Genomic DNA, 23,724 nt, shown 5'->3' on the forward strand with positions numbered 1-23,724 from the left:
TCGGACATTGAAGATAAGGATTCAATCTCCGACCACGGAGATGGGGATCCCTATGAAGGATTTAAAGGCGACATGAAAGAAATGTTTAACCATGGAGCGGACACTGACGAATCCCAGTGGCCAGCTCCAGACGACGCACGCGAGCGTCTTCCGGACGAACAGCCGGAGGACCCGGTCGAAACATTAATCCGCACAGTCCGCGTACACGTCGAAGTCGTCCGTAGTATTCGGAGTGCCAAGAAAAGCGGCAGGGACATCTACCAATCCCTGGTACAAGACTTGTCGAATAACATACAAGTCGAAGGCGAAACCCGAAAGTGGTTAACGCATCAACTCATGATGCAAATCGTCGCCTGGACCCTCGACTATGGATTAGCAGTCGCCGTCCACCGACAATGGGGACGGATGGCCGAACTTATCCAACCGGACCTCATCAAGTCACTTAAAAGTGCAGCGGCGAGGAACGCGGATGACACACCGACTAGAATTGCACGGTGTATCGGATACATTCGGAATCCCCGCGGATCGACCCTGGTCCAGATTGCCCGTGTATACAACGTGATGTACATGGACAAGAAGGGGAACATTGACGAAATTATCACGTATAGGATAGGCGAACGAATCGCGCTCCTGGTCGAGCAACATACTCTCCAGACGACTAATGCGGAACGCGATGTGCCAGTTCGGTATACCGTGCCAAACTTCATACCGGAACAACATCGGCGCGAATTTAACCTCCGGATGTCTTACGTCAACACGGACAAACCTCCGGCGGACACGGAACCGACTGAAGAATACAGTGACTCCAACGAACAACCGTCGGAAGATGCAGCCCAATTGCTGCATATAGCTCGTACGGCTGCACAGTCGTCACAAAGACGAGTCCAAGCCTTGACCCGACCTCGAGCACCGCACGAGCCGACAACATATGTCGGCACGGCATCGGCTCCGGCGGGACGAGCAAGCATAGCTAAACCAACTCGGAGTGCGAAGGGACGGTTTATACCGAAGGACGTACAGTCACTTCCACCGTCCTCGCCTATGGAAATTTCGCCGGAACCAGAAGACTCGACCCAACAGAAGGGAAAGTCGAAGTCGACTAAAACGAAGTCGACTAAGCCGGCTAAGAAGAAGGAACCGAAGTCATCGGAACTAGTCTCGTCATCTGAGGAAGAAACGGACGATGACGATGACGATGACGACGACGAAGATTTCCGAACACCCGGAAATGGATCGCCGAAGGATGACGACGACGACGACGACGGAAACGGTAAACCTCCACCACCGTCGAGCTCGGCACCTCAACAGCAGGCCGAACCGGAGATACCGGCTAAACAACCCGAAGAGAAGGATAGCGGCGACAAGGCCGACGACTCCAAGAGTAACGAAGACGATGGCGGAGTATACGTCCCTCGTCAGTACGGTAAACGAGTACCACTGACGCCCGACTCCGACCACCAGCCACTTCGCTCGGACTTTCATGAGGATATGATAGAAGTCCTACCAGAAGACATTCCCCCACTGGTCAATGTTAGGTTGAAATATACCGGCATTAAATCGGCTTCGAAACCCAAGCCGAGTGTCTCGGAATATGATGCGGGATGGATGTATACATTCGCCGCTTTGAAGGCCTTGGCTACACGTGGACCGAAGTTCGCCACACCAAGAATCGCCTTCAAACTCCTCCAACACTGGAAGGTAGACGAGACGGGCGATTGGCGACAACTTAGCCAGAACAACGTGCGACACTACTGCGACCTAGGATACCACGCAGGGAAGTTGATACGTACATATACCAGCGGAAAGCGGATGTACTACGAGTTCCCACCGGATAAGAAAGACCCGGCTCCTTCAACATATGAAGGATGGATACACGCCATTGAAGCGTGCATGGAAATGTCCTGGCACCCCGACGGACTTACCCGCGGAGAAATACTCCACCCACTCATAGCGCGGTTCGAGTTCCAGTGGACATCAGCGGAACCGCAGCTGGTCGATCCCAAATACAAGGCCAAACCGGACACGATCGCCGGACGGAAGAAGTACTCTTTGGACGACGAACTAGAATTCGTCATATCGAAGGCACTCCACCAGCAAAAATTCGCTACAAATACCGATAAAACCCAAGGCGGTCAACGGTTTATCGCCTTAAACCCGTCAACCCACCGCTACGGACATCTGCCAAAGGAACGACCCACCTCGGCACAACTGACCGAGCTGGCCGATTCGCACGAAGCCAGTCGGCTCGAGTCGCCAGAAGTACCCACACGGGAATGAGGAAACGCAGAACGCGTTGGGAGGGAGGCATAACCGACCTTCTCCCAGTGACACCACACAGGCGTCATCGACCAACAGAAGTCGACCTACCTCATTAGACGACCACAAAGGCGTCTTGGACCAGCTCGAGAACCGACCTGGCCCGACCGTAGTAATTATAGGGTGTAACTCGTAGGATGCAACCGAGAAACGGTTTGCTGACTTTTGTTTTGACAGAATCGTGCGGAAGAGCCCCGAACGGAAGCCTTCACGGTGGACTGCCAACAGTGCATGGATAACGCGACGAGGGACAACAACAGAATGCCCTGCGCACTGTGCATCGTATCCTTTACGAATGAACGAATTTCCGGCACCGGAGCGCAACACCGAGCCCAAGCGGCGGCGCTCTATCTAAACGTTGTCGCTGGCAACTTAAGCGCATACCGGTATCTAGCCGGCAGAGAATACCTCATCAATCAGCTGGAGTCATACGAACAGGACAATCTGGCCACAATTCAGCGACAACGAGCTCGCGACCCGAGATGGGAAGAAACTCGACCACCAGTCCTAACAAATAGGCTGTTCGAGTACCGTCAGATGCTGGACCTGCAACGTCAACTTGAGGACCAGAAGAAGATAAAGGAGGTCGATAGGAAAATCGCCACAATGCGAGTCCATCCACCACCGACCGACTACGAACCGGACATAAAGATTCGGGTGCAGACACCCACACAGGGTCCCCCGACAGCTGGAGAACTGATCCCCACTATACGCGACGTCTTCGTCGGAGATCCACACCGACCAATGACGGGCGCATCTATAACGATGATGATGAATATGCCGGACGGAACTCAACAGCCAGTTACCTTCACACCGGCAACTCAGGAACAGTTGATGGTAATCCCACACAGGGCAACGCCAGTAGTTACACAGGCTCGTCCAACTGTTCCCCAACAGATTCCCCAGCCCGGAAATCGGACTCAACCAGCGGCTCAACAACAGCAGCGCCGACCCAGCAAGAACCTTGCAGGATATGATCTTCGACACCGGATCGGCCCAGTTGATCTTCGAGACAGAATCGAAGCGCAACGAGCCGTTATCCGGGAAGCTGGAAAGGAGCCAACCAGAGCTCCACCAGGGAAACGAACCGGATCCGGAGAAACGGGAATCGGACTTACGGTCGACTTAACAAATAAGTCGAAACGTAATTTTCTCCCACCCGAACAGCAGCCGGAAGTTTAACAAGTGGAACCGGCGGCCGAAGTCCAAGCTGAACCAGCAGCTCAACAAGAGCAAATGGACGTTGATGTAGCCGACCAGATGGCACAACTACCACAAGTGGAAGTGCCAATCCGAGAAGACCCTCGTTACGACCGCGCCCGACAACAAGGAATCGAGGTCGTTATGCTACACCCCACGGAACGGACAAACCACATCATGAACGTCATGAATTACGAGGAACGGAACCGACCACAAATTTGGCGGATGGTAGAAAACCTTCGTCAATTCCTCGTTCGATCCGGATATCAGACGCTGTTTGAGCAGCATCAGTGGCGATCTGACTTCAACATGAACGCGCACACAGCGCCGAATGTTGAACACCCATACACCCGATCGAACGCGTTGCCGTCGATGACCGACCCGGTCTTGCTGAACGTACCACTGTACAACCCGGACGGAACACGCGCGAGCCAACTAGGAGCTCGGGAATACTCGCATGACGAGTTGGAGAGTATAGCCCAGTTTGTCATCACGGACGCACACCCAGCCTTTGTAATCACCGCGGCTCGGGCAGCACTGGACTTAACCCAGTATCTTCCAGAAGGAGAAGTCAACATGGCCCAAGACGGAGTCACGGCATTTTTGCAATTCATCTTCGCAGCTCGACTTGGCAATTATTACTGCCATTACACATTATACGGACTGTACCAGAACGAGATGATACCAGCGGCTGTGGAGACCCTCGTAGCCCAACTCGGCACACCGATGAGAAGTGTTATCCTAGCTGTCTGGATGCGCGACTTGCTGTATACCCACGAACGGTATGCGACAAAGTATGCCTTTCGTGAGGATCACATAGATCCCAGCGACGACGCAACTCGGTTTATTAGCTGGTACCGTGAAAAGAAGACTCTGCCTAGCGGATTTAACTCGTCGCCCTACGAACCTTGGATGTCGGACGACATAGTACCTGGCGTACGACCATATGCGTTGCGACTCCGAAAACAAGCGGCTAAGGAATCGAGGAAGAGCAGAGCGGAGCGCCCAGGCCAAGAAACGGATGAGACCGACGAGATGTCTCAGCGGAGTGGCCCGGCGACTTGCAAACCAAGGGACCCGAATATACGGCCACATAACCGACCTGGCCCGGACGACGATGAAGAAGAAGATTACTTCGGCGGCGACAAACTCGTCGAAGTCCCACTCAGTTAAGATCGAGTTCCCACAGTGGAACTCGATCCCCCATTGGAATAACTTCAAGGAGGCATTGCCGAGAAACGGCACGGTCGAGAACCGACCTTCCGACTGAGAAACAGTCTAGCTGAGAAACAGCGCCGTCGAGAACCGACTTCGGAATGGACACTTTTCTTTAGTTCTTTTCTGGGAAAATGATCAACCATGTACGCGGCGGACGTCAACGACGACTTTGCCAGAAAGCCGACTACACAGGCCGGCCGGATTCTTTGGTCGGACCCGGAAACGCGTGGTCAGACCCGGGTATTTCGGTTCTCTCACCGTACCAGTACGTCCCCCAAGGAATCCCTTGGAACGAACTGGGCAACCGACCCCAGTTCCCCAGCATGGCAAGAACAGATCGTAACCACATCTGCTAACATAGCAGATCGCCAACCACGTTCTGCGACCATCGGAGCCAACAGAAGCCCCAATCCGCGTTACATGGAGCCGACCGACAGTTACATGGTATAGATCACGCCATTAACCACGATCGGCCATGAAGATTACTCCGGCCAACCGACTCCGGAGAAGAAACCGAGAGGATTACGCTAACATGGCGCGGAACACGTCGCTGCGCGCGTTCCACGCCATGTTTGCCAAGCACCCGTGGCCAACTTCGGAACCGGGTAGCCGGGCAGCCTTCACCATTGTAAACAGCGGAAATCCCTCGGCCGAGTCGCCAACAGTGCAGGAATACTCGGATTTGACTAGGCGTACTTGAGTTGACCACAAAGGCCGACTTTGTACTTCCCCCATAACTTGGGGACATTGCGGATATAGCTGCATCAGCCGACCACACAGGTCGGTTGTGCAAGCCGACTACACAAATCGGCTTTGGAAACGATAGCCACATCGACCATAGCGACCAACAGAAGTCGACTATGGAGAATGGATGGAAGCCGGCAGTAGTTACGTGGCAATTCAACCGGATTCTCCGTTTGAATCCAGACCTACAGGCTCTGTACCTGGAGATCAACCGCAGTCTCCCCCGGATGACATCGGGTAAACCAGCCGATTCACCGGTGACCACGACTACGCGCGTCTCTGAACGTGCTGCCATTCCCTGAAGAGGAACAGCGACGGTGATTTGGATACTGGTGTACCAACGACTCCGCCGCGACCTGCTTCCCCACGTCTCCAATGGAACATCCTAGGCAGACCGAGTTAGAATACTCGACCTGCACCCCCTCAACGAACCCCAAAGACGATGACCACCTGCCCGCAACAGTACCGGCCAGTCGGTCTTCGTCAGCGGCAAAGAAAAATTTCCCCGCGGACGTGAGTCGCCTACCCCCAACAGAAGCGGCTAGGCGTCACAGGTTCGCGACAAAACAAAATGGAAGAATCGGATCTGACGACCTCAGGGACTTGCATGTGCATGAAGTTTAAACCAAAAGAGCTCGACTTCGCAACCGGGGCCACAAAGACCCTTAGTGTTGTAAGTCAGCACAGTTGCATGATGAAGCGCCAGTCACCCGGCCAACAGATGCCGAAGGAACCTCTACCTCGCAAGACTTGGCGACCCAGAAGCAAGTCATTCGGATTGACCGACCTCAACAGTAGCTCGGATCCGACCTGGAGTTCACGTCCGAAATCACAGAAGGAAGGGAGTTGTGCTGCCGAACATCCTTCTGCCAGTCCGAACTGACCGTAGGATGTTCCGACACCAAGGACCCGGCCAACTGTAGCCGAACGCACAGAACTCCTAAAGTGAAGTTGACAACCGCCAGATGGAGGTCGGAAGTAAGCGACAACAGCTCGGAAAACCAACTAGAAGTAGTAAATCGACCTCTCAATGCAAGAACTTACTTTCCCGGCGGATAGACACAAAGTCTATCTGACCTGGGGAAGTCGGAAAATAACCGACCTCTGAACTCGGATACGGATATCCGACCTCAAACCAAGGTCGGAAGCGACCGCATAGAAGTCGGGATGGTACGACAACAAGTCGGCAAAGGTATTTAGAAGTCGAGAACCGACCTCCTAACGCAAAAATCCGACCTTCGGACGGATGGAAACATAGTTCATCCGACCTCCCGAAGTCGACCATAACCGACCACATGTCGGAAGTCGGCAACTTCATCAACTTGACGGAAGAAGAACGACAACTATCTGCAGTGGACGAATTCGACTTGAAGGAACTTGTTTAGCCCCACATGGGCATGTCATATGTCATTGCAGGTTAACCCTAGTCGACCACCGGCGGATAGGACGACTGACCTCGACAGAAGGTCGGATAACAACGGAACGAATCGGAGGGAAGTCGACTTGATACTTCCGCCGAAGAAACTTATGAATTCCGAGCGGACCTTCGAGCCAGTCCGGCTCGGATAGCCCCAAACCAGGCTCGTGGTAGCAGATTGAACGGTTGTAACCGACCACTTTTGAACGGAACTGCTGTACATGACGACCACACAGGCCGCATGATTCACATACAGCTTTTTCCGACCTGGACTTTAGCAAATCGGAACATAGCCGAATTTCCCTCAGCCGCCAGTCGACTTACCGGTAGGCCGACCTTGGTCAAACCGACCTCGGTCCCATTCCCCATTCAGAGAGGATGCCTTGGCATTTGCAACTGCAACAGTGCCTCTCAATCCCGAACGGACGGATACGAGTCGGAAGTAAGTATTTAACCGTGCTTATCCGACCTCGGTGAATGTAACCGGTTACGACGGGTAACCCGGGAACCGATGCCCCGGACCTAATTTACCGGATGAAAGTGGACAGGAGACCCCGTGGAGACTCAACTGCCCCGTGGACGTCATCTTAGTCGGAATAGGACCCCCGGACCGACTTTTGTATTTTTTTTAGCATTTCTCCTAACAAACGGAATTGTATTTTTCTAGTTGGATCTCTTTAACAGATCTGTTTTGTAACCCCTTTTGCTCACTGGAATTGTGATTAAACTTTATTTCATACTTTCTTTCGCGCTGCATAAACTTTCATTACATTTTCTTTTCACATTGTTCTCCGAAGCCAACAGAAGCAAGAAGCCAGCCAACAGACGCATCACCGGTCCAACGGAACGCCCGAGCGGCTTCCGGATTTTTGGCCGTGAGTGGCTTCCACTCATGGGTCCGGAAGTGAACAAGGGACGGTCGACCAGACACCGGACTCCCACTGCCAGAGGACGCGTACCAGCGACCCCACAATGGGTCCGACTGGAGAGCTGTGCGGTAATGGTGCGGTACCGAGTCGGAGCATCCTTCGCAGGAGCTCGGATTCCCGCCCAGAGGCATGTCAGAGGCCCACGACTGCGCCTGGTGCGTACGGCCCACCATGGACGTACTTGCACTCATGCTTGCCGTTATCGCCTCTCTCGCTGTACGTACGTGTGCTGCTGCACTGCACTCATATCCGCTGAAGCGGATATACGCGGCGCACACACTGAGCATACTTGCTCTCTCGTCCCTCTCTCGCGGTATGACTCAGCGTTCATACGCTCGCGTTGGATTGAGTCCAGTCTGCGCATCATCACACAGCTGATGGCACACAGCACGTGCTTGCCGCCAGTTGCTTCTGACACGCCTTGACGAACGCTCAAGAGCTCTTCGAGCATTCACTTGCTTGTTTAGCCATCAGTGCTTTGTTTTGCTTTCCCTGCTATTACGCAGCATTGTTCCCTTTATTTGTCAATAAAGCACACTCGTGATCTCCTCGCGCTTGCCTGTTACAGTCTCCTGCTGGGTTTGTACTGTATGTAACTCTTAATAATTTAGAAATCAGCATTGTAAATGTAAAGCACTAATATTGCAAATATTATACAAATACAATAATTAATTGTGAATTTGTCAGTGGTGACGGCTAAAAGTTCTGTGCATCCAAATTGATACTTCTACTCGTATGGATAAAATAAATGACCATGTTAGTCTATACATACTGTACTCGTACTGTCGGTCTCCTGCTGCGTAATTGTACTGTATGTAACTTTTAATTAGAAATCAGCATTGTAAACAGAAAGCACTACCCGTAAAGACACTTAAGTGGGCCACTATGATAAGTGAATGGGCGACATCCACTTAAGTGGGCCAGCTTCGATTATTGTTTTCCCAAGCCGAATGGCTGTCGCCTTTTTGTTTAAGCAGATTCAGAAAAGTTTGCTCTTTTCAGAGTACTTGGAATTTTTAAAATCGGATCACACGTTTTTGAGTTATTTGCGTTGTAAAAAACCGATGACGAAAGCACTTAAGCCACGCCACGCGAGCCATTGCACTACAGCAATATGATTTTTGTAACCGCAACACATGTGCGGCTGCAGCACTTCTTTATCGCATCACGCCTCAACACCTATGGAGTATGGTAAAATCACTGCATTCACCGCAATACGCGTGCAGTATGGAATTCCGAATGGCCGCGAGTTTTGTTGATTTTAAACTTTGATTTCAAATTCTTTGTCTTGAAATCAACGATTACAAATCGATGATTTTCAAACACCATGATTTGAAATCAATGATTGCGAATCACTGAGTTCGAGTGATTTCCAAGTCATGATTTTCAACGATTTTCAGTAGCGTGAACTGACATCAATGATTTTCTATCATTGATTTAGAATCAATGATTATCAATCGTTGATTTTGTACCACTGATTTTGCTTCAGCAAAGACTGCACTTTACTGATTTTCAATCACTTGATTTAAGTTCAGTGTTTAAAAATCAACGATCGACAATCAATGATTTCCAATATGTAACCGCCGCCCGTGCACCGAAAGGAGTGACTCTGATCGCCACCGCGTGCACCGGAAACCTGTTATTCGGACTTTAAATTTTTTTCCGGTTCCAATTCCATTTCCACCGGACCAGTTGCGGTGGTTTAATGGAATTTGTGTTGTATTGCTGGAGTTTTCCCAAACTACTGGAATATAGTTTCAGTCTGGCTGGAAATAGCAATGTTGACAGTCTTTTATCTTTTCTGTTTTCTAGAAGATTTATTTGGTTTTTCGTAGTGAACCTTGAGAGAACAAAAATGGATCAATTTTATATCTTTGCGGATTCGGTCGTAAGACGAGCTCAGCGGTTTCTTTCAGCTGAGGATGGGGACCACGATCAAGATGGTGTTGACGGAGCGTTGACACAAGTTGATTATTTACTCGGGTAAGTTCTGAACAGCAACGCCGCAACGGTTTCACAATATTTTTGTTTGTACTTGAATGTTTCGTCTAGCAGATATACGCGTGATATTTGCGACAATTTACCGGAGGAGCGGAGGGCTCAGGAGCTGTTCGATACACTTATTGATTGCTCGAGTGCTTTACGACTTCGACTGCAGGAAGACGAAGATGGGACGAAATCTGTTTTGCCTTAACTGAGTGCACTAATTCGTATGGAAGACTTTTTTATTCCCGAGGATGATTTGGCTGGTTTGCGATCTGAAGGATTTACAGTGAAGGACATAGCTCGGTTTTATGGAGTTGGAGTTACGACAGTTAAGCAGCGATTGGCAGAAGCTGGTTTAAATAAAAAGGTAAGCTTGCACTGGTGCATAGTTTGACAGGCTGTTTACTGGCCGAACAAGCTATTAAAGAACTACTTGATTGTGAACTGCTGTAACTGTTTTCAGTTGCCCTCGGTTGTAATATCTTTCGTTTTAATTGTAGTTTTCAACGATTAGTGATGCTGATTTGGATTTATTGATTGCGGGAATTTTGGAATCATTTCCAAATGTCGGATACCGTTATATTTTTGGACAGCTTAAGACTGGAGGATTGTACATCCAGCGCAGGAGAATACTTTCATCGTTGCGAAGAATTGATCCGTACGGAGTTGCTAACAGATATCTCACTTTTGTTCCCCGAAGAGTATATTCTAATCCTGGTCCGAACGCTTTATGGCACATGGATGGGAATCACAAGTTGGTTCGCTGGGGATTCGTTATACATGGAATTATAGACGGATATTCCAGGACGATTATTTCTCTCATTGTTGCAACGAACAATCGAGCTAGTACAGTGCTGGAAGCGTTCCTGTCTGGTGCGGAAGCGTGGGGTGCGCCTTCTAGAGTGAGAAGCGATTGCGGAGGTGAAAATGCGTTTAAAGTAAAATTTTGATTTTTGTCATAATTTTCACCCTTTTGGTTTTGCTACAGCGCTTTTTTGGTACAATACGATTTCACGTTTTAAGTTTGCCGGTTATATAACTGCTCTCTAAAATATATTTCAATTAGGGAAAATTTTGGAGTTGCACGCTGGATGGAACACTATATGGGACCAAATCGCGCGAGTATTATAATGGGACCATCGGTTCACAATCAACGGATAGAACGGCTGTGGAGAGACCTTGGCCGCGTTGTTATCAAGTTATTTCGGTCTGTATTCATCCATATGGAAAATATGGGGATTTTGGATTATACAAATCCTCGGGACATGATGATTCTGCATTTAGTCTACTTGGACAGGATTCAAGATCAGCTGAATCAGTTTACTGAGTTTTTAATAATCACAAACTCCGGACGGAGCATGAGCGTTCTCCAAGACAACTTTTATACTCGGCTGCCATGAAAAGGGTTAAAAGGTTTTCCGCTGCAGCAACTATTAACGGCAGGTGACGAGCTGCCTGAAACAGATGTGGATGCGCCTCAAGATTTTCCGGACTTTATAAGGAATCAAGTGGCTCATTCTAGAGATGCTGTTCCGGTAATGGACATCATCCGTAGCTTTCCTGCTGAAGCTGATTTCATAAGGGCGAATATGGATGTGCGAGCGAGTGATGGATTTTATGGAATTAATGTTTTTCAAGCAGCGAAAGAACTTTTAGAAGAACATTTCCACTGAAAGAAATCGCGTCGGTAAGTAGACTGGCAAGTAGTACATCAACTCGTGCATAATGTGACTTGCTGCATGGGCCTTTTAAGTTTTGTTTGTAATGTTGTTGACTTTCAAGTAGCCTACTCCATACGAACATTTTAAATGTTTGGCGTTTTAGTTTTCTCTCAAACTTGTTAACTCTAGTGAGTGTACTTGTGTTGAAAACGTACACAAATAAATAATAATCATTAAAAGTTTAAAACAGTGAATTATCTCTGCTCAGCTAATTCTGTGCGTCATCAGCTATGCGGACGGTTATTCTTGAAAGAACACTTACTGTTAGTACTTTTTACGATTACTAAGTGCTTTGTAAAAATTACAACATTTGTATCGTAAAGCTTAGTTACGTAATCCTGCGCTGTAAAGTGTGGAAGGTATACCAGATTATACGTATCATATCTCAGTATCCGAAAGATAATGTTTATTTTCTTCAGGTTTCTTTCCAGCAGTGTAAACCGCAGGCGATATCATGGGTTGAGCCCTACGATTGTATGGCAGAAAAGCGCCTATCGTTGTGAGTTTCGTTCTAAATTTTGTTTCATGTTATGTCGGTGTAAATTGGATGTCCCAACACGCATTTGTATTATATTGCGCGCTCCGGTTACAGATTCTTCAGTTTCATTAACACGGAGTTTCGACAGGCAGCTCTGCCAACCGCAACCAATATTGCTATTCGGCAATCATATTTCTCGCGAGTCGCGACATTTTGCGGAACCTGTGGCCTGTGTCTCTCGGTCAGGCGAGGGACATGTGGACGGGATACTATTCCGTAAGTGCGGTGCAGTACGTTTCGGCTTCGCGTAGGAAAGCCGTGTAATACCGTCATCCTCATTTGAGAGTCAGATGGCCTGGGCATTGACTCATTTATTTTCTATTCACAATTAGAGAATTTAATTTGTCAACCGTCGTAATAGGCTGCAGTATCTTATGAGTTGCCATAACCTGCTCTGTAGAATAAGGCTGGATAGTTGATCTGAGACAGGTTAAAGTGGCACGGTGGCGTGCTTTATTAAAGACATTTCTTTCTTGTTCATTCTTTAGGTTTTCAAATGCACAACCAAAGCCGTTCTCCTCGAATACAAAAGCCTGCTTGTTAGAACTAATTGTTCCGCTTTTTTTGTAGAGTGCCCGACCCACACAGTGGAAACTGGAAAGTGATGCTAAACTTAGATAAACCACACACGGTTTTCTTGTGGCCGTCAAGATTTGTTGGGATTCTTATTTTAAATTAGCCTGAAGATAAGCCTCTCGCCTTGGGAAAACATGATATCGTGTCCACCAGCAGTAAGCCCATATAGGCAGCGCATCTATGCCTGTGGTGATGTTTTGTTGTGAATATTAAGTAATGGAACGGGCTGTTGCAGTGGCGACTGTTCCTGTGGAGAAGAAAATGCGCAATATCCCGCAATTTGGGCCCGCAACATCCCGCAGCGCACGGTGTATTACGTTTGGTTTTGGAGTTAGACGGAAAGGCGGGTTAATTCTTTTGCGTTATGCTTCGTATCTGCCTTAGCACAATGTCTTTTGCTGTCGTCCAGACATGCTGTACAGGAAATACCCGATTTGCTGGCTATGCAAGCATTTTGGACAGCGTGAATTTTAAAATTTGTATGGATGTTTTTCTTGCAGACGGTGGTGCGGGCTGATCCCCATATTGGGTTGCTGCATCGCGCCACGGAGAAGTTAATCAAGTGTAAAACCTACATGCAGGCCCTGACGTACATGGACCGTCTGGATTACGTGTCCATGTTGTGCAATGAGCAGTGCTTCTCCCTGGCTATTGAGAAATTATTAAATATCGATATTCCGGTATTCCCATATCGGTATTCGGTATTCCCATCCGTGCGGAATGGATTATAGGTGGGTTTTTGTTAATTTCTTTCGCTTTCCAAAAGCGAATAGAGCATTTTTTTGTTACTTCTTTCTAACAGATCTTTTAACGTACATTGCTGATTACTGTAACTCCGTTCTCCGTAAGTGTTAAAATGTGCTGGGTTTTTCTGCAGTTTTATTCGGAGAACTTACTCGTATTTTAAATTACAATACGCATGCCCTGAATATCAGAGCAATGACGCCTTTTTTCTGGTTGTTTGAGGAATGCGAAAAGGTACTTACATATTATTCTGCAATAAGTCGACGTCGCTGATTTATTAACAACAGCAAGTGAGGAACTGCAGTGTACTGTAATTTTATTGTAATTAATATGAATCTAATTAGTTTTCTTATGAGTACTGTAACAGGTGGAAAAGCAAAGCAAGAATGGCACTGATAAATGTTTGCACCCTTTTAGTTGTGTGAATTTTTGAACGATTATCCGGCGCCCGGATGCTCGCGAATTATGCTTGTCCCGGTGGAGTGCAGTACGATTTGCCGTTGGGATTGACGGATGACATCTACGACTGGGCTATTAAGTATAACCAACGCCTGGATGAACTGGAAGATTTCCTTACTGGTAATCGTATCTGGAAAGCCCGAACTGTCGGCACTGGAACGGTGTCGGCGGAGGACGCGCTTGCTTATGAGATGAGGTGTGTCTCGTTGATTTTGATGTTTTGCTGGCATTGCATGTTTCAGTTTCTTTAGAGCTACGAGAAGAATTGACAATGTTGGAAAGATTGGTATAGTTTTGCACCTTAATTTAACTCATACGTAGTGCATACACATTTAAGTCGTACGCACACATTCCTTGAAATCATACTGTTTCATTCCGAATTAAATACTCGCAAGAATTATGCTGACATGAAAACTTGTGAATTCGTTCTTACAGTGGTGCGATGTACGAGGATCCGGCATCAAAAGAAATTTGCGTAAAGTGCAGCCGTACGATGCATACAATCAAGTGGAGTTTGATGTTCCCATCGGTTCACACTGGGATTGCTACGATCGCTACCTGGTGCGCGTGGAGGAAATGCGCCAGTCGCTGCGGATCATCCATCAGTGCCTGAATAAAATGCCACCTGGCGAGATCAAAGTGGACGATACAAGGTGGTGCATCCCTCTCGAAAGGTAATGAAGGTATGCTTACGACCGTGTCGTACGGTGCATGGTGGTTTCTTGTAAAATGGGTAAATTGGTCAAATTAGTGCACAAATAATTTTATGAAGTAGAAAGGCATATAATTAAAACAATTATTTAGATGCGCAACGTTAGTGGTAATGTAAGTATTCGGCAGCATATTACGATAGTATGTGGATGTTCTGACAGCACGTATCGAAGCCGATAGGTTATTTCTCATGAGCTTGTTCGGTCAAAACGGTGCTAAGAGAATCCCATTTTGAGGAGGCTTTCACTTGGTCACCGAATGTGATCTCATTAGCATGTCCGTATTACCCAGTGAAAGCACATCTGCACACTGTTTGAGTGTGTAATGGTATGTGAAGTTTTCGATTCACGATTTTAATTTCCGTGAAATTCTGTGAATACTGCAGCTTACTTAACGGTCGCTATTTTCGTCGCCTCCTCTCTTATTTTCGCTATGTTTAAGTATTCCGCACGTACGTTCACAGAACAGCGCCAGTATGGCTTTCACATTTTCATACTTTTGCATAATACTTATGCCATGATAACCCGGTTCACTGGAAAAATCTGCTGTTTGCAGGAATCGGTGGAGGCCTTAATCCATCATTTCAAGGTTGTACACCGAAGGCGTCCAAGCCCCGCCCGGCTTCACCTACACCGCCGTGGAGGCGCCCAAAGGAGAGTTCGGGATCTACCTGGTGTCGGACGGCACCAGCCGCCCCATGCCGCTGTAAAATCAAGGCGCCCGGCTTCACGCATCTCGCGGCCATCAATCATATCGGCAAGCAGCACAGATGTTGGCCGACATTGTGGCCATCATCGGGGCACTGGATATCGTCTTCGGGGAAGTGGATCGTTAGATGTGTCGAAGCAGACTGTGTACAGGTTTAAACTAACGCAATGTCAGTGTGTTGTACTCCTGTATGATTTAGTGTGTTTTTCACCTGTGTCGTTTACACAATGACAAATGCTAGAGGAGATACCATGTAGTTGATGTTGACAGTTATGGTGGCTTAATTGGTTGTAATTCCTAAAGACGTTTATTAAAAGAACGGTTGTGTTTAGTATGGTTGTTGCTGGTTGTTAAGTTCCTTCACTTCCATTTTATACCGTGTGAGGTAATATTTAGTGTCTGAGCGACAGTGCCGCATTTTTTTGTAGCAGGAATTGTGGAATGATGCGGGCGATCTCTGGCTTGGTCTGCGTTGCCGTGCTAGTGCGGTCGGGATGTTTTCTTTCCGGTCAGACTCAGAACGTTGCACATAATAAATGTTGCACATAATGAAACGGTAATGTTGTGCATAATTATGTCAGGCCTCGATAACGGATATGGACTTCTGCTACCGGCAAACACTGAATCTCTTCCGCAGTGAACTCTCCAATCCAACCGCTGAACTGTCCGACAGCATACCCGGCTACCGCACCACGCAAATGAAAGTGCGGAATGCCTTACTCGATCTGGGCGTGCCGGGACCCACGAGCCTCATCACGGACCGCGGGCACACTACGCTACGCACTACAATCGTTCTTTCCGCTCTTCCAGAATACCGGCATCACGGAGCAGGGCGATCCGATCTGGCCAGGTGGGCGATTACTCCTAGAAACCGGCATACAATAGAAACAATGAATTTTAGCGGCACGTTAGTTTCAAAGCTGCCGCCGGTGGGCTGTTCTCTGCATTCCCACGAACAGACCGCTAAATTTTGCGAGTAGCCATTGGTTAACATTGCGTGAACTGGATTTCATTGGACACTTCCAAATGAACACGCCTGCAGAAGGAGCGATCATTACTGCGATTGCTAGTGTAGGCGGCTAAAGTTTGGGCAAAAATTTAATTGCAGTTTTTTAACTGATGAGTTAATTTGAACCTTTAATTGTCAATGCAACATTTTTCCAGTTAGCCGAAAACATGGCGGATCCTGCGATGTGGAAATACAAGTGTATGGCTTCTGCTTGCGGATGTATAATCTCTACTCCAGAAGAAGTGGATTTTTCGTACCGAGCCCAAGGAAGCACCAAATGTGAGGAAGAGACATGTAAGCATTATTTGGGGAATCATAGGTTGATCAACTATATGGACATTCTGGGCCGTCAAGTGGACATCCAACGCAGTGCACCTGCCAGCGGTTCGATTGAAGGCGTCAATACCACGCAAGCCCCTGTTACGATCAATAACAGCGCAGCCGCCAACAGCTATACGCCGCATTCGCGTGGAGCAGTTCAACATGACGGTAGATCATTTGGACAAAGCATAACTGGCGCTCCAGAAGTCCGAGGCAACACTGGAAATGGTATGCAGGTAGCGCGAATTCAGCAGCCGGGAATGCAGCTAGCCCGCATGCAGCAGCCTGGAGTACAGCATGGACTGAATCCTCAGAATGCTGGATTTAGTGGCGGACGCCAGAGTATTGGACTTCAAGGGTCACGGTCGCGTCCATCTGCACCATATGGTTATCCACCAGGCGGATCGTTCGGACAGTCTCCGTTGCAAGGCGCCCGTGGCGGGGGACGTGGAGCAAGACGCCAAAGTCTCGGAATGTTCCGTTCACCTGCTAGTTCAACGCCCGCGCAGCGAAATGTCTTGGAAGTTCCCCAGGTCGCTTTCGAATATCCCATGGATGTCTATTTGTTCCGCTACCGAGACAAGAATGCTATTCCAACACAACGAGCGCGGTAAGTTTACCAGCTATGCGCATACGGCTTGCAATTTAAGAACACGTGTGCGTTAAACGGTTATCACAAGCTGTAATGTTTCCGGCATGTTTTATACAGTGAGGGCAAAACCGAATTGGAATTAATGCGATTTTGTGGATTGATTAAACGCGTCAATTTTCAAGAGCTCAGTGGACAGCACATTCGAATGAAAATCAACGAAGAGTTCGCCAATTTCTTGCAAGGCAGGGAATGGATTCTGCTTAGTCGTATTGTGGTGGATCCCAATAACCCGGATCGCGTTTACCTCTCCGGGAAGCACATCTTCCCAGCAAATTTGCCGACAGAGTCTCCATCATGGGCGTTCCAGCAGATGTAAGCGAATAACGTATCATTTATTTACAGCCATTAGATGAGAAAATTAGTTTGAATTAATTTGGCGATAAATGCAGGTATTCGGAAAATCCAAATCGCGAAACTGTAAATCGCATGTACATTGCGGCCGACAGCGGAATCATCAACATTTCACGAGAACTTGTCGAGAGATTTGCTGAGGTAAACAGAATTCGGGAATGAAGATGTATCCGGTTGATTAAGTTCATATGTTTTCCAGTCCGAAGGGAAGACTGTTGAAGAGCTGGGACTGCGTGGTTTTACCGGTGAGTATGAGTGTGTGCAACTTGGAGGTTTCGACATGAAGCTGTCAAAAGCTACAAGTTTTGTTATATTTTTAGATGAATTAAACGGTAACAGTGGGATGCGCAACATTTTACGATCCTTCGGCGCCAGTACGTCGCGATTAAGCGGCGCCAGTACATCGGGATTGTCAAGCCAGCGTACTTCTGATTTGGCTGCTCGTAATAACTCTATATTTGACGTTTCACCCTCCTCGTCGCCTCAACCAGTGCGCCGTGGCACTGTTGCGGCCCAGCTAAACCAAGATGTCAGTGGTATTCATCGAAGTCTCCGATCCACTGTGCCTATCATCTACGTTCCTTCAGATGAAAGTGATGCGGAAGATGTTGCACTTGAAAACAGTGGCGCCAGTGAAATCGCAAACCACCAGTTGCCTGCTAAAGTGAGTGAGCTAATTTAAAATTTAAATTTAATTACAATTAATTAATTTAAAATAATTCGAATGTTCAAAGTGAGCGAATTAAAAATAATTCAAACGCTTTTCTTCGTAGTTTTGATATTTTTTGTTTTCTTCGATTAACTCGATAAATTGTCTATGATCCAAAATTGGTGTATATTGTCGTAACTTTCTAGCGAATGCGCGTGGGAAACTTTCCTGACCAGGAAGAAAACGCTGTGGAAGCATCGGTGGAGCAGTTGCGTAAGCAATTGTGTGTAAAGGTCACCGGACGAGAACCCATGTTCAAGTCGAATTACGTGTTTGAATGGATTCCCGGGAACGATAACGTCCAGAACTGGATCGACTTCCACTATGCGCATGGTCCTAATTTGGCTGATGGGGGAAGGCCATGTATTCAAATCGAAGAGTAAGCAAACTGTTCAGAAATTCTTGCAAATGTTTTAGCAAGTGAAAAGGGCGCTGCAAGACATTTATTATGCTAGCCGCTAAAACTGCTGTCAGAAAGGCTTATACTGGTACACACCGTGTTTGTTAAAATGCATTTGTCTCTATGGTGAATGATTTGCTGTAGTGCAACTGACTTGGACGGCCCGTATAAGGAGGTCATGACGAAGCTTGGTCAAGCATTTCTTCACTACCGCATCCCGGATTTAGGCATTACGTTGTTCGAACAATGTGCAACAGTTGTATTAATATCGTCGGATGCCATTGTCACCGAAGCGGGACATTCTGCACTTCGAGCATTCGGACACTTATTGCGAGATTCAGTTTTACATGGAGCGCCCTTCGTTACTTGGTTGAACTCTTCAGTGTTCCGCTACTTGTTGAATCTTCCCATTGAGGTCAATGATATTTTCTCGTTCAGTCCCGGTATCGGCAGTATGATCGATGGCATTATGTCTGGTGTGGGACCTGTCGTGCTGGAGAACGAGGAAGCGCTGAGGAGTGGGCTGATTTGAATCTGAAATTCCCGGTAAGATAACGAGATAACCATGTTAAAACAGCGGTATGATTGATTAGTTGTATTGCAGTGTGCTGTCCTTCTGGAACACGGACGTGAGCAACTGTGCAGACTAATTGCGGAATTTGAACTGGTCCACAAACGTGCCGGGAATTTGAAGTATGTCTACGAGGGACTGGTAGCCGGAAAAATGTACAAGGTAAAATGTGACACTTTTTGCGGTTTTGAAAAGTTTTCAATACTGTAGTCTTATACAGGAACTGATGGCGTTTCGCTCCGACTGGAAACGCTTTGAGCCGCAGCTGTACCGCGCTGTGATGGAGGGCAAAGATCTGCTGGAGCAGTTCAAAACGTTGAACGAAGATACTGCGGATGACGAAGAAATCCAGACAATGGCATGGCTTGATGACATAATTTTGGAAGAGTTTAGCCAGCACGAACGCAAGCAACTGTTACGATTTATCACCGGATCGTACATGGTACCTGCAACGCCAAAGATTGAAGTTTCATTCACATTCGCACGGGACGGAAACCGACGTCCAACCGCTACGACCTGTACTAACAAGCTGACTCTTCCGAGCGGATGCATGAGCAAAGAGCAACTACTGGAAGGTTTGCGGGACTGTATTGCGTCAGTGGATAATGAAATGCAGGGGCATTTCCAGTTTAACTGAATCGTAAGCAACAACTTTTCTCCATTTGCAGTTCTTTACCAGCGTAATTCATGTAGCTTTACAAGCGGTACTGATACGGTGATGTTTTTTCACAGGTACTGGTACATGGTATGCAGTTTATTGTGGAAAACTGGAATTGCAGATTAAACGGAACTGCGGAATTGCGGATTAAGCGGCATCACTATGACGCTGGAATGAGCTATACCTGAACGAAATGAGTCGTGTTCATGTCAATATTGAGATTTTTTAGCTTTTTGTGATTTTGCTTTGTCGGCATTCTCCTACAATTATGTCGATTTGAATTAGAACGTCATTAAGATATAATAATAAGCTTCGATTTATTAATTTTAGCTTTTGAGATTTGCTTGCTTGGCAGCGACTGACTTCAGAATAATGATGTGCATTTATGGAATGCCTTTTGCTGTGCTGGTTATCAGTGTTCCAGTAACTAATTGTGAAACTGAAACGATTTTGATTAAATGCGCCGTTCGTCAGCCAAAAAAACTGATACCGACTACTCAGAGACAAGTAGAAATTCGCCAGGTAACTGTTTTGAAATTGGACACTAGACTATAGAATTTGGTGTTGAAAACAGTGCCTTAAAATTAACTGATTCGTTGAGATACACCTTTGACCTGGATGGTTTCTAAACATTTTTGCTAAAAAGACTTACTAAAATTTAATTTCTTTCTACAGCCATTGTAAAAATATTCGTTACAGGTTTACGTCTTCTGAAAATATAAATTCAATATATCTCAATAAAAAGACTTCCGTTACCAGCATTTTGTGCCTTATCTTACTACATTAAATATCTGACTAAACATTTCGTTTCCGTCGACCAGCATCTGACTGAACAAATATCATATGCCTTGTTTTACAAGCACTGGTTCGAAAAAACGATGCGAAATTCTTACTAATTGCCTTTTTGTAGGACATGCGCTGTTGACTGTACCTGCTAGCATGCGCACAAACGGCAAAGACAAAGAAAGAATCCCGTGTTCCTCTCCGCCCTACAAACGCGTCAAACTGGACAGCGGTGAGATGGCCTTTCCCGCCAAGCCGAAGGTGCGGTCCGCCAATGGCCGGCTACCATTTCCCGATGCACCGGAGGATTTCTTCTACCATCTCTCACCGCATACGAAGAAAGAACGCCGCAAAGCCATCACCACCGCCGAACTGAAGAAGGCAGGTCGTGCCCAGCGGTTAATGTTCACCTTCCTGCCCAACCCCGGCCGGCTGCATCACTTCCTCTCCATCGTCCCGACACAGGCGGTGAATGACGACGTGGTGGTGATGCCTTGAAAGAGGGAAACAGAGCGAAATACCTCGTTCTCTTGGGCTTGAAGAACAGTTTGTGTCATTTGCTTTTTTACGGTTAATGTCGGATGAGCTCTGTGTTTTATTGTTATTTTGTGAATTTTTGTTAGGTGCGGCTTTTTTTTATTGGTTATACCATTCTCTACCTTAGTACCCGTATTAGCACAAAATTAGATTTTGTTAGCTGCACTGACTGTACTGTGCATTGGTGAATGCATACTTTGTTGTTTTTATTGTCTGCATGCCGTGTTTTTCTTTGATGTTAGTACATAACAAAATTTGTGACATTTGATCTTAATGGATAACGGAAAAGTACCATAAATTATTGTGTAATACCAACGACATTTTGTGGAATCTTAAGGTGCGTGGAAAACACGAAATGCGCCTTTATTTTGCAAATAAATTGAACCTTGGTGTGAATTTCTATGTCGTTCTTAATTAGATGTATAGTAAGCATGAAGTGTGCGGTCGTACTATTTGTTTTGATTTTGATGCCGGACAGTAGATTTTCGATTTATCGTCAAACACACCCAGAAAAAACCATACAAGAAGTGGAATGTGAATGCATGATAAAAAGTGCACACCATGCACAAACCACTCACAGCGATGTTGTTTTATGTTAACTGCATAGCATATGCCCTTACTTTATCGTATTACACTGATATTATTTGGTTTATTAAATATTTAAAATGTCAACTTTGGTAAAATGTCGCGCATTTCAGCACGACTGACTAGCACAAAGCTGCACACCACATACACATTATAAATTCGCCGTTTTTCCTGCGCACTGCACTGAAGGACAGTTTCGAAAGGTCAAGTGCGCGCGCACATCTTTTATATCAGCCGGCACACGTTATTTCTGCTGTTGGGCTGATCGGCTTCCGTTTCATCCAGGGAATCGGTTTCTATCACGACGACATTGTCGTGTGCACCACTGAACAGCAAACGGACCAGTGTACTGCCGCAGAATCCCAAATGTCTCTTCTACAACAATATACATCATTCACTTTTGATATTGCTAATAGCAATATTAAAGTGCTACGGTATATAGCAATTTGCTATATACCGTACATAGTCGTGTGACCTTTTAAGGGGAAATATTTTCCCTTTTTTCTCCGCACACATATATATATGTCCGCCTAACTTCGCCCGCGCTGGCGCCGCATAACTATTTGAAGGTGATCATATTGTTGACAGAGATGTTGCTTCCGCCTTTAATCTCCATGTAATCCCCTTTCCCGTATGGATTACAAACCTATGGATGCGCAACAAATAACATAACGTGATCAGAGATTTGACGAGGAAGGACATATAATAAAATTTAATAAGTCCTGTTATATAAATAAAATAAGGCTTCCGACGCAAAAAAGAAAACTGCGTGCCAAGAGAGATGTCTCGGATCCATATGTTAATGACGTAAAGTTATGTGAAAGTACAGCATCCTTACACACTTCGTTCTGTTTGTTGCGACCGAATCGAAAATATTTTCAAAATGCCGAAAAATACTCTAATGTATATGCTTTATTTTGCTTCTGACAATTAAAAGACCGTTTGTTATTAAATCAGATGATATTTTGAAATTTCCGTACAGCGCACTCAGCGCAGATACATAAACATACACTTTTTTCGTGTGATGCATTCTGCCCGGTTTATAAAATTTTAACTAATGTTGAGTAATATTGAACCTGCTGTGAAACTGATTATTGTTCACGCGTGCAGAAAATTGTACGCAAACTTCCCCGCATTCCCGGCAAACAAACAGCTGGAGAGATCACATACTCAAGTATTGATTCCGAGCATGCGCGTCACTAGCAGGTAGCATTGCCGCCAATTTCGCAAAATAACCGATAATTAGCGCATAATGCAGTAGTAATGCACATGTAAATTAACACTGGTGCTGGTCAGCGTGACAGCCCAAGTGGTCGCGGGACATTTCGTCGTGGGACATATCGCCACAGGTTTTTCGTTGCAGCGGCTAATTTGTTTTGGGACAACTCGTTATGCAGCCGTTTTGTTGGATGATATTTGGTCGTCCGACATTTGGGGAGCCAAAAATTATCGACTGGTTTATGACAACGAACAGTCATATGACTATTTGCCACAAAAACGGGTTGTCCTTAGACGAAATGTCCGTACAACCAAATGTCCCGCGACGACCTGTCGCGTAGCCCTGGTCAGCAGTAAAAGGTCAACGTAGGTTGCCATATGTGGCGGCATGAGGTGTAGTTATTGGGCGGTTACAATACTTACATCTAAGCGCTTTTTTATTACGCAGGCCTTACGATTACAACGTACACATTTACAGATTTAAGGCACAATATTTCTGAGAATCGCGGCCAGAACCTCTCGATGAGAGAATTCAATGCGGCAGGGATTGCCTAATATTCGGAATGCCTGGCATCATCATCCAAAACCAAATGCGTAGTATAATGTATCGTGCTGTCTTCATAATTTGTTATAAAATCAGTGTTGTCCAAGCATTAATTCTAT

The 23,724-nt window shown here is 46.6% G+C and overlaps 3 protein-coding genes across 3 annotated transcripts in view; all 3 read left to right on the forward strand.

Annotated features, from left to right (window-relative positions):
• The first annotated feature begins 4,875 nt into the window (after positions 1 to 4,875).
• LOC129596031 (NADH dehydrogenase [ubiquinone] iron-sulfur protein 2, mitochondrial-like) lies at positions 4,876 to 15,268 on the forward strand. The gene is made up of 4 exons (XM_055493185.1): positions 4,876 to 4,974; positions 13,146 to 13,325; positions 14,284 to 14,522; positions 15,148 to 15,268. Exons 1-4 carry the CDS (start codon positions 4,876 to 4,878, stop codon positions 15,266 to 15,268), a joined length of 639 nt encoding a protein of 212 aa, XP_055349160.1.
• Positions 8,274 to 23,724, forward strand: part of LOC129596075 (uncharacterized) — a 31,645-nt gene continuing 16,194 nt past the window's right edge. Inside the window, exon 1 of the mRNA XM_055493242.1 lies at positions 8,274 to 8,412. The gene's annotated coding sequence lies outside the window, so the exon portion shown is untranslated. The remainder of the gene's footprint in view (positions 8,413 to 23,724) is intronic.
• On the forward strand, positions 13,905 to 21,219 carry LOC129596032 (uncharacterized). The gene is made up of 17 exons (XM_055493186.1): positions 13,905 to 14,044; positions 14,284 to 14,522; positions 15,115 to 15,775; positions 15,849 to 16,117; positions 16,169 to 16,338; positions 16,432 to 16,570; positions 16,631 to 17,207; positions 17,307 to 17,561; positions 17,639 to 17,741; positions 17,800 to 17,845; positions 17,921 to 18,264; positions 18,456 to 18,688; positions 18,854 to 19,227; positions 19,303 to 19,442; positions 19,501 to 19,722; positions 20,013 to 20,025; positions 20,849 to 21,219. Exons 5-17 carry the CDS (start codon positions 16,294 to 16,296, stop codon positions 21,217 to 21,219), a joined length of 2,862 nt encoding a protein of 953 aa, XP_055349161.1. The 5' UTR covers positions 13,905 to 14,044; positions 14,284 to 14,522; positions 15,115 to 15,775; positions 15,849 to 16,117; positions 16,169 to 16,293.

Source organism: Paramacrobiotus metropolitanus, unplaced genomic scaffold (assembly GCF_019649055.1).
Source record: "Paramacrobiotus metropolitanus isolate TYO unplaced genomic scaffold, Prichtersi_v1.0 Parri_scaffold0000085, whole genome shotgun sequence".
Taxonomy (NCBI): Eukaryota; Metazoa; Tardigrada; class Eutardigrada; order Parachela; family Macrobiotidae; genus Paramacrobiotus; species Paramacrobiotus metropolitanus.

What these genes read in the sequence shown, in the direction of transcription:
- LOC129596031 (XM_055493185.1), top strand. Translation starts at nt 4,876, where the DNA reads ATGTACGCGGCGGACGTCAACGACGACTTTGCCAGAAAGCCGACTACA. An exon ending in AAACGCGTGGTCAGACCCGG is followed by an intron (nt 4,975 to 13,145) that starts GTATTTCGGTTC and finishes TTTTTCTTGCAG; the next exon opens with ACGGTGGTGCGGGCTGATCC. An exon ending in TATTAAATATCGATATTCCG is followed by an intron (nt 13,326 to 14,283) that starts GTATTCCCATAT and finishes TCGTTCTTACAG; the next exon opens with TGGTGCGATGTACGAGGATC.
- LOC129596032 (XM_055493186.1), top strand. Translation starts at nt 16,294, where the DNA reads ATGAACACGCCTGCAGAAGGAGCGATCATTACTGCGATTGCTAGT. An exon ending in ATTCCAACACAACGAGCGCG is followed by an intron (nt 17,208 to 17,306) that starts GTAAGTTTACCA and finishes TGTTTTATACAG; the next exon opens with TGAGGGCAAAACCGAATTGG. An exon ending in GGGACTGCGTGGTTTTACCG is followed by an intron (nt 17,846 to 17,920) that starts GTGAGTATGAGT and finishes TTATATTTTTAG; the next exon opens with ATGAATTAAACGGTAACAGT.